Source organism: Chanodichthys erythropterus, chromosome 10, assembly GCF_024489055.1.
Source record: "Chanodichthys erythropterus isolate Z2021 chromosome 10, ASM2448905v1, whole genome shotgun sequence".
Classification (NCBI taxonomy): domain Eukaryota; kingdom Metazoa; phylum Chordata; class Actinopteri; order Cypriniformes; family Xenocyprididae; genus Chanodichthys; species Chanodichthys erythropterus.
In genome coordinates, this window is record NC_090230.1 from 32,556,342 (window position 1) to 32,567,150 (window position 10,809).

General features: G+C 36.2%; 1 protein-coding gene across 1 annotated transcript; it reads left to right on the forward strand.

Moving 5' to 3' along the window:
- The first annotated feature begins 10 nt into the window (after positions 1-10).
- ddx56 (DEAD (Asp-Glu-Ala-Asp) box helicase 56) lies at positions 11-10,645 on the forward strand. The gene is made up of 14 exons (XM_067397369.1): positions 11-134; positions 1,677-1,838; positions 1,932-2,086; positions 3,194-3,364; positions 4,268-4,358; positions 4,436-4,677; positions 6,940-7,083; positions 7,195-7,308; positions 7,936-8,030; positions 8,308-8,378; positions 8,463-8,552; positions 8,639-8,744; positions 8,832-8,923; positions 10,388-10,645. Exons 1-14 carry the CDS (start codon positions 36-38, stop codon positions 10,469-10,471), a joined length of 1,716 nt encoding a protein of 571 aa, XP_067253470.1. The 5' UTR covers positions 11-35; the 3' UTR covers positions 10,472-10,645.
- The last annotated feature ends 164 nt before the right edge of the window (positions 10,646-10,809 follow it).

Here is a 10,809-nt window from a genome sequence, read left to right on the forward strand (position 1 = left end):
ACTACTATAGGTGGCGCTGAGGCGCAGCGGGTTCAATGTCTCGCTCGTCTCGTCTGTGCGCAAACACACGTGTGAAGATGGAGGTGGATACACTGCAATTTCATGAGATGGGCTTAGATGATCGGCTATTAAAGGTGAAATAATAGTTGTGCTAATAATATAAAGTCTGTCTTTCTCGAAATACCGGACACTAGGATTTGTTTTGTGCCGTTTGAATGTATTTAGTGACTGGTTCGACATTATATTTACATGCTAACATTAGCACTGTCATTTCTGAAATATATTTCTTATGGATTACTTCAACATTATATGATTTTTATTCTGTCTGTTTTATTAGGATGTATACAAACATTTAATTCTGGTTCAACAAATTCACCATAAATGGCTTTCTGGTTACTTACCATAGTTCCTGTCGAAATACTATAGTTAGTACAGTAAAACTGTGGTAATATGTACACACGCACACACATATAAACATTATATAAGTGCATGTAAATCACATGTATTAGTGATTAATCACATCTAATATAAAAGTTTGTGTTTACATAATATATGTGTATAAGTATATTATTTATATATATGTTTGTGTGAATATACCGGAATATACACACACACTCACATATATTAATGCTGTCACATGATTAATCGCGATTAATCATATCCAAAATAATATAGTTGCATAATAATACATTTTGTGTTTACATAATGTGTGTGTGTGTGTGTGTATATATATATATATATATATATATATATATATATATATATATCATGTATATATATATATATATATATATATATCATGTATATATTTAACAAAAATGTGTTATATTTATATATAAAATATTAATATTTATTAGAGATGCATTGATATTAAATTTCTCCACCAATAGCTGATAATTCAGAGTGATATCCGCCTATAATGATACCGATAGTTTGGAGGTTCTGCCTTTTTAAATTAATAATAAATTCATTATAATTAATAATTGATCATTATATTTTTAATTACTATATTTTGAAAGAAATGCAAATAAAAACTTTATTCTCTCCATTTCATCAACTAGTTTCAGAGTAACTGGTATCAGTTATAAACATAAACACATTATTCAAATTAATATTAACCAACATTAAATACCAAACATTAAATTTAACCAAACATTAAATTCTGAAGATTAAATTAATATTTCTGAATTTTCTGAATGTTATTAATTCATATATTTACTATTAATATTGAACATCAAAATGGTTTCTTAGCATTTTCTTTACACAAAATTCAGTGCACTTTCCTGCCCTTTTGAATGACAGGATATATCAGTATACACACACACAAGTATATATATATATATATATATATATATATATATATATATATATATATACACACACATACTCATGAGTGTGTGTATTATATATGTAGTTGTATTAGTGCTGTCAAATCGATTAATCGTGATGTGATGTTTGCATAATATATATGTGTGTGTGTGTGTGTGTATATATATATATATATATATATATATATATATAAATATACACACACACATACATATTCATATATAATTTTGGATTTTCAGATTTGCTCACATTATTTTGGATCCTGTTTACACTTGTATTCGTCAGTGTTGTCCACTTGGGATTGGATCACCTTCAAGAGTTGTGAAGGATGTATTCTTGTTTTTCAGGCTCTGGCCGATTTAGGCTGGTCTCATCCCACCCTCATCCAGGAGAAAGCCATCCCGCTGGCGCTGGAGGGGAAAGATCTGCTGGCCCGAGCCCGAACCGGATCAGGAAAAACCGCAGCCTATGCAGTTCCACTGATCCAAAGAATCCTCACATCCAAACAGGTGATGTGTGGCTTTTATTCATTTACACTAAGCCTCAATGACAGAAACAAGTAACATTTGTTGTCACTGATGTTGTTGGTTTGCTGTGAGCAGACTGTACGTGAGCAGCAGATTAGAGCTCTAGTCCTGGTCCCGACTAAAGAACTGGGCCAGCAGGTCCAAACCATGATCCGACAGCTCACTGCGTACTGCGGCAGAGACGTGCGAGTGGCCGACATCTCTGGGAAGGCGGATCTATCGGCACAGAAGTCAGTACTACAGCAAATCACTGTTTATCAAGTGCTGCTCATCTTGGACTGAGCAAATGTGATAAATTGTCTACATAAGGAACTAAATTAGATATAAGATTTGATGATATATTTCCTAAAATGTATGTATGTTTGAAATGCATTAGAAATTACTTTTTAGTTTTATAAATCAAAGGAACTATTATTTCAACAAAACAACCTCTATAGAGATTCAAAATGTTGAATGCAGGAAGTAAAACTCAAGTTCAGTGATATTTTAGTAGTGTTTTATATACTATTATTGTATTTATTAATATTTTTAGTTAATATTAATTTAGTTAATATTTACAGTTTATTTTAGTTTATTTATTTTTTGTACTTTTGTCATTTTTAATATTATTATTTAGGTAAAAAAAATTTATTTCAATTTATGTCATCTAATATTTATATTTTATTTTATTTCAGCTTTTTCAGTTTTAGTTGTAGTTAAAGGGGTCTATTATGCTCAAGTCTTAATTTTGTTTTTGGGCTCTACCTAGAACAGGTTTTCATGCTTGAATGTTGATTATTTTCCTCATATTCTCCATTGTTGCAGCTCCTCTCTTCCCAGTCTGTCAGTAACGCTCTATTTAGTTCCTGTCTCTATGAAGCCCCTCCTTCTGAAAAGCACAATGTGCTCTGATTGGTCGGCTGGAGCAGTGTGTTGTGATTGGATAAGTGCTTTGAGTGTGTTTGGGAAATGTCCCGCCCCTTATCATAACTGCCAGTTTCAACACACTACTAACTAACTCAACTAGGCCCCGCCCCTTTATTCTGCATATAAATTATTTAAATGAGGAATATTGTGAAGAAAACTCAAGACTACAATGGAGGCGTTTCAGGGAGTTCAGAAACACTGACACTGATATAAAGAAGAACTGCATTTGGAGGGACTTTGCAGAGCTTTTTCATGCTCAAACAGCAACATTACACACTAAAGAAAGATGAACTTGTAAAAAAGCAGAATAGGACCCCTTTAACAATAATAACCAAGTCTCATTCAAGCTCATTTAAGATCTCAAGTGTCATTCTAAGTGAAATTAAATGTTATTAATTCCAAGAAACATTACAATTCTTTGTCCTCCACAGGCCCATTTTAATGGAGAAGCCGGATATTGTGGTCAGCACGCCGTCCCGTGTTCAGGCTCACATTAACGCCCAGAACCTGCAGCTGCACTCTTCATTAGAGATGCTGGTCATCGACGAGGCTGATCTTCTCTTCTCGTTCGGGTTTGAGGCAGACCTTAAAAGCCTGCTGTGGTACGTGTCTTGTTAGCTTTATTAATTTGTAAAACAGCGGAAAAAAATCAGACCGGGTCAAAATCGCATCGTTGAGAGAAAAAGAAGTCACATTTTATTATTACTTTCAAAAAATAATGTCAAGTATTGGTAAATAAAAACAAATCGTTTACAAATTTTATCAACTTATTAAACGTGTATTTTAGTTCCCCTAAATCCACAACAAATGGGATTCAGAACAGAACAGGAATGAAAAATAAAACTAACATAAATTGTAGCGGCATTCATTATAAACATTTATTTTAAATGCCAAGCCTGATTATTTCACTCCAGAATTCAAATTTCCTGATCATTTACTCACCCTCATGTCATGCAAGATGTTTGTCTTTCTTTCTTCAGTCGAAAAGAAATGAAGGTAAAATTTTTCTCCATATAGTGGACTTCACTGGGGTTCAACGGGTTGAAGGTCCAAATGTCAGTTTCAGTGCAGCTTCAAAGAGCTCTACACGATCCCAGATGAGGAATAAGAGTCTTATCTAGAGAAACCATCGGTCATTTTTTAAAATATAAACAAAAATTTATATACTTTTTAACCACAAATGCTCATCTTGCACTGCTCTGCGATGCACCATGCATTACGTAATCACGTTGGACAGGTCACATGTGACGTAGGCGGAAGAACCAATCCAGTGTTTACAAAGCAAAAGACCAAGTCAAACGGCCTTTACAAAAAAAACAACGATGTCGGACGATTTTGAAGTTGGAGAAGAAAATGTTTTTCAGTGCAAGACAAGCATTTGTGGTTAAAAAGTACATTTTTATTTTTATTTTTTTGGAAATGACTGATCGTTTCGCTAGAAAAGAGTCTTATTCCTCCACGTCACTTTTTTTAAAGGTAGTTTTTGTCTCTGTTCACCTCTGCAGTCACTTACCCAAGATCTACCAGGCGTTCCTCATGTCGGCCACGCTGAATGACGACGTTCAGGCCCTGAAAGAGCTCGTCCTCCACAATCCGGTGAGTGCAGAAGCAGAGAAGCAGTAGCAGCGTGTGTGCATTGGCTGGATCTGATAGTCTTCCTCCACCTGTTGTAGGTGACGCTGAAGCTCGAGGGTTCTCAGCTGCCCGACAGCTCTCAGCTCCAGCAGTACAGCATCAAATGTGAGGAGGAGGATAAGTTCCTGCTCATTTACACCCTCCTGAAGCTCGGCCTGGTTCGAGGGAAGACGCTCATATTCGTTGGGGAAGTGACCCGCTGTTACCGGCTCAAGCTGTTTTTGGAGCAGTTCAGCATCCCTGCTTGTGTCCTGAACTCTGAATTGCCGGTTCAGTCCAGGTGGGTTTATTTCTTTTTAAAGCTGCAGTGTGCCATTTCTGCACCATTAGATAGTCCCGCCATTGGCCGAGTCAGCGTTGCTGTGTCGATTCACTTCCAGGGATATTATCATGAACTAAAACTATTAAAAATGATTGAAATAAAGCTGAAATAAATGTAAATAGATGGAAAAACCTTTTTTATACATATATATTTTATTCAGTGAAAATGACAAAATAACAGAAATCAAAGATTGCATTTAAAAGTGCAATATGTAAGAATTTTGCAGTAAAATATCCCAAAACCACTAGGCCAGTGTTATATATTTTGTTCACTTGAGTACTTAAAATATCCCAAATGTTTTCAGCTATTAGTAAATCGTGAGAAAATTGCAATTTTAACCAAGGCTCCGGGACGTGTGAGGAGTCACCTGTCAATTGCGTCATACCCGCGTTACCCAAAAGATGCTTTAATATATTACACATTTTAATAGACAATGGAACAGCTGTTTTGATCTATTTATAGACAGAAAACTAATTATTGTTATATAGCTCAACACGTTTAGTCTCATTGTTTAAATCTAATTTTCTTGATTTTTTGCGAGTCTCATGCTTTACCATGCCTCAGAGAAAAACACTATTTCGTCAAGTAGCTAACATAGCATAATCAGATGCAGCTTTATTTTTAGTAACAGTAATACAGAATTTTCTCCATCATACAATACGTTTTAAAATTAATTGCATGTCATTTATCAACACAATCATCCAGCATTTAATATGATATTGTAAAATGGATCTATCTTACTGCAGTGTGTAACAGTGTCTCACAGCAGCCGCCGAGCGAACGCTCAAAGTAACGTTATAACATCATTTTCAACACTCTCAAATGTATCTAATATGATAAACAGAGCTGTGTTTCCTCATACTCATGACCGGAAAAGCGGTAGCGGCGCCAGCAACTGTGTCATAATAAAAGTCCCTCTGCTCGTGAGGCGTGTGTTGATCAATCGCTCCAGCTCCTCGTTCAGCTCCACAACACTTGCTCCTGCTCTGCTTCACATTACAGTAACGTTAATAATCACATCCATGAACATGATTTCTTCCCAAGTCCTATCCCTATTCTTTTCCACCGTCCATTGAGGTAAAGATCACATGTCCCAAGATTCCTCACTAGGCCTCTTGCGGACAGAAATCCTACATGCTGCACCTTTAAATGACCCAAATTCTGGTAAATTGTATCAAAAACATTCTACTAAACAAAAAGTAGAAATGTTGCATTGGCAGCTAACTGAAATAAGTGGAAGTTGAGGCACTAAAATACTAACTGAAAATAATAGAAAAACTGAAATAATAATAAATATAGCTGCAAGCAGCAATTATCGGGGCCAAGCACAAAGTCTGCATGAAAAGTCACATGGCTGTGAGCATCAGACCAACTGCAACAATGACCAAATTAAAGACCTATTAAGATCATTTTAAGCAAATTAGCTGAAACATCATAAATACAGTCAATAATAACGAATGAATGGTTTATCAGTTTCGACCAATAGGTGTCGCTGTTACCAAATTTATGTGCAGGTGACAAGTTTGGTGTCAATATGCCAAAGCATTGCAAGAGTCTTGGTATCATGCCTCAACATCACTGCTGCGGCATACGAAAACGGTTTTGTCTGTCGACACGAAATCCATAAGTTTTGTCGGCACAGTCTGAAGATGATCTGACTCGAATTTGGTGAAAATCAGACAAACAGTCTAGGAGGAGTTCAAAAAAGTATGTTTTTAAAGAAAATAAAAATGGCGGAAAGGAAGTTTGGCCAAATATGGCAAAATTGGTATCTATGTTCTTGGCATGACAAGTTTTTCATTACAATAGGTTAATTTATTCTAAAGTTATTAAAATTTTTGGGAATTTAATTATAACTTTTGACCACATGATTGTGCTGCCCCAAAACATTTTGAGTACTGGCATGGTGCCAAAGATACATACAGAGTTTCGTAGCAATACATCAATGCAAAAATAAGCAAAAAATAATATATATAAGCAAAAATTATCTGTTTTTCATATCTTCTGACCACTAGGTGGCACTGCGTTGAGAATGGTTTGATGAATCGGCTGAATCTATAATTTTTTGTCAGCATGGTTTGAAGATGTTCTGGTTCAATTTTCATGAACATCATGAACTATCAACAAGTAATATCTATAATTATTATTATTCTGTGAATATTGTCAATACGTGTTTTCATGTTGCATTCGATGTACTTACTTTTATTTTGTTTTTTTCAGGTGTCACATTATCTCTCAGTTTAATCAGGGCTTCTACAATTACATTATCGCCACAGACGAACAAGGACTAGAGAATCCCGCTGGAAGTTCCAAGAAAACACAGGAGGGAGGAAAGAAGAAAAAGAACTTTGGGAAAAGTGGAAAGTATGTGTTCCTACTAGCAAATGAAATGCATGAAACATTTAAAATATGAAATAAGATTGTAAATGGTTTCAGATTTAAACATTAATACTGACTTTTGTTTTGTCCTCCCAGAGGCAAAGACAGGGAATATGGTGTTTCCAGAGGGATCGATTTTCACAACGTGTCTAATGTGATCAACTTTGATTTTCCCACTTCAGTCGACTCCTACATTCACCGTGTCGGCAGGTACACTGATGGTTATGATCTGATAACTTTATTATTTTAATAGTTATAAATTTAGTTTTAGTTAACATACTGATTTACTTATTTTATATTTTCAGTTTTAGTAATTTTATGCGCTTTTGTCATTTTTTATAGTCTATTTTTTTTTTTATATTTTTAACATGAATTTATATTTATTTCAGTTTTAGATTTTTTTTTTTTTCAGTTGCTATTTCTAATTTTTAAGATTTTAAGTTTTTCATCTAATATTTATATTTTATTTTATTTCAGCTTTATTTAAATTAATGAAAATTATTTTAATAGTTATGGATTTAGTTTTAGTTGATTTACTTATTTTTATATTTTCTCTTTTTTAGTAATTTTATGTGCTTTTTAAAATTTTTATAGTCTATTTTTTTAATTCTATTTAGCATTCATTTATATTTATTTCAGTTTCAGAAACTTTAGTACTTCAACATAAACTTATTTTATTTCATTTAGTTATTTCTAATTTCCGTTTAAGATTTTGTTTTTATTGTAATATCTATATTTTATTTCAGCTTTATTTAAATTAACAAAAATGATTTTAATACATTCAGATTTATTCTACAATAATATGAATTAATCCTCTTTTCCCCTGCTTCCCTTTAGAACGGCTCGTGCGAATAATCCCGGCACTGCGCTGTCCTTCATATCTCATACAGAACTCCCAACGTTCACGGAGGTTGAAGACGCTCTTACTGGAGGTAAAAGTCACAGGCTTCAGAAGATATTTATTTTACAGTAGTCATGGAAAACTAAATTATGCCTGTTTGCACTCTTTAAAACCTAATATTATTAACTAACATTAAAATTATATTATTAAAAATAAAAAGCTGGCATTGTTTAGAATATTATCCCTTTAAATATCTTTAAATGTTTATTGTAATCTTTTATGCAAATGTTGCAGATAAGAAGGAAGAAAAGAACACTTGGATGTTTTAAGACAGTTTTTCACAAGCAAATGTATTCCTCTGTTTACAGACACAGAATGTGTATTGAAGCCGTACGAGTTTAAAATGGAGGAAATCGAGGGATTCAGATACCGATGTCGGGTATGTTTGTGTCCTCGTATCGTACAGAAGCTGTATTTCTGGTTTGGTTTGCCTGAAGTCACTTGTATGGTATGATTTACCCAGGATGCCATGAGATCGGTCACAAAGCAGGCAGTGAAAGAGGCCAGACTGAAGGAGATCAAACAAGAGCTGCTCAATTCAGAGAAACTCAAGGTTTGTGCTCTGTAAACACGCCTCATTTCAACCAGTTCATCTCTAATGTTGACTGTCTGTAGTAACTAATTTCCTTTATCTGACAGACGTACTTTGAAGACAATCCCAGAGACCTGCAGCTGCTACGACACGACAAAGACCTTCATCCCGCCGTCATCAAACCTCACATGAAGAACGTGCCCGATTACCTGAGTAAGGAGCAATTGCCTTTTAATTGGTCTGTATATTGGACGCACAGACAAATGGACCTCAAAAACACATTTTTCTTCTCCGTTTCAGTCCCAGAAACGTTGAAAAGTCTCGTCAATCCTCTAAAACAAAGGAGGAAAAAGAGGTTTAAAGCAAGTGGAGTGATGCTGAGCAGCTTCAAGGTGAGAAAACAAACTTTATCATCGTGTCCACTCATGATGGTGAGGAGTGTGAGCCAATCAGCAGTAGGGGCGTGTCCATGATGGGGGAGGAGAGTGAGCCAATCAGCAGTAGGGGCGTGTATATTCATGATGGGGGAGGAGAGTGAGCCAATCAGCAGTAGGGGGCGTGTCCATTCATGATGGGGGAGAGGGGAGGGCAGTCAGCAGTAGGGGGCGTGTCCATTTATGATGGGGGAGGAGAGAGAGCCAATCAGCACTAGGGGGAGTGTCCATTTATGAAGGGGGAGGAGAGAGAGTGAGTGAATCAGCAGTAGGGGGCGTGTCCATTCATGATGGGGAGGAGAGTGAGTGAATCAGCAGTAGGGGGCGTGTCCATTCATGATGGGGAGGAAAGAGTGTGAGCCAATCAGCAGTAGGGGGCGTGTCCATTCATGATGTGGAGGAAAGAGTGTGAGCCAATTAACAGTAGGGGCGTGTCCATTCATGATGGGGAGGAAAGAGTGTGAGCCAATTAACAGTAGGGGGAGTGTCCATTTATGAAGGGGGAGGAGAGAGAGTGAGCCAATCAGCAGTAGGGGGTGTGTCCATTTATGAAGGGGGAGGAGAGAGAGTGAGCCAATCAGCAGTAGGAGGTGTGTCCATTCATCATGGGGAGGAGAGAGTGTGAGCCAATCAGCAGTAGTGGGCGTGTCCACTCATGAAGGGGGAGGAGAGAGAGTGAGCAAGAGGGAGATTTGAAGAAAGACTGTAGAAAGAGCGATGGCTGAGAGACATTAAAAAGACAAAAGTTCAGGAATATCACTGGGAAAAGAAGGGTTATGATCAGGCAAGAGCTTTAGGACCCGCGTTAATATATTAGAAAAGCGTTGTTTCTGCTCCATACGTCAGTAACTTTGGTCAACTCTTACTTCTTCCTTGTTGTTTGTTCGTCATCTTCGCTTTATTTTTAACGAAGCACTATCTTGCTTCTCTTCAGCTATGATATTTGTGCATTTGGGGGCGGAGCAATGAAGGGAAGGCTGTGTTTGTCTGCTCTGATTTCAAAAATCATTTACTGCACCTTTAAACATTATGCAGTAAGTGCGGTACTAATTTAGCTTCCACATTTATCTAGATTTTCATTAGAGTGAGTGGCCATGTTTAAGTGACTAACTTTAGTTTACTACTTACATTTTGAATATAAGCCATCTTTGGAGGTGATGAATGAAAGGCGAACATACTGTATTTAACACATGGGCCGAGTTAATGATGTGCCCGTCACAGACCGCATGACTTTGCCACTTCCTGTGTAGTTTTTATTTTCTGCGACCAACGGACTAATTAAAATTTAGTCGACTAAGCCTCTCAATGACTAATGTTTGGTCAACTATTAGGGGGCAGCCCTAGATATAATAATGGGATGTTGAATACTTGATAGGACTTGAATTGTGCATAAAAACAGATCTTTTCTATTTGTTGCATTAGCACAAGAATTTCAAAGGCAAAAATCCACTGAAGAGTTTTCGCTACACGAAGAAGCGCGGTGAAAAGAAGGCTGGGAAATCCTGACAGCTTCAGAGACATTGGGATCGGATTGGGATGTTGAGGAAATCTTGATGTAACTAATCATCTGGACACTTTGATAACGGGCAGTGAACTGTGACTATCACCCTGTCTCACTGCATGTTTGAAATATACATTGGAATATTGTTTCATTAACACTGAATATGAAATATGTTTATTGACTAAAATAAACCTTTTATATCCATATAAATGGACAAACAGATCCTGCAGTTGTACTTTGATGTCCACATCAACTCACAAGAACACAACAGACTAGCTTTGGTGCAGGTTACTGGTTAAAAACTGATGAAAGGCATGTTTTGTTAATGCCAAATATTTATTAT

Coding starts and splice junctions, on each gene's coding strand:
- ddx56 (XM_067397369.1), top strand. CDS start 36: ATGTCTCGCTCGTCTCGTCTGTGCGCAAACACACGTGTGAAGATGGAG. Junction 4,678..6,939: donor GAATTGCCGGTTCAGTCCAG/GTGGGTTTATTT, acceptor TGTTTTTTTCAG/GTGTCACATTATCTCTCAGT. Junction 7,309..7,935: donor TACATTCACCGTGTCGGCAG/GTACACTGATGG, acceptor GCTTCCCTTTAG/AACGGCTCGTGCGAATAATC.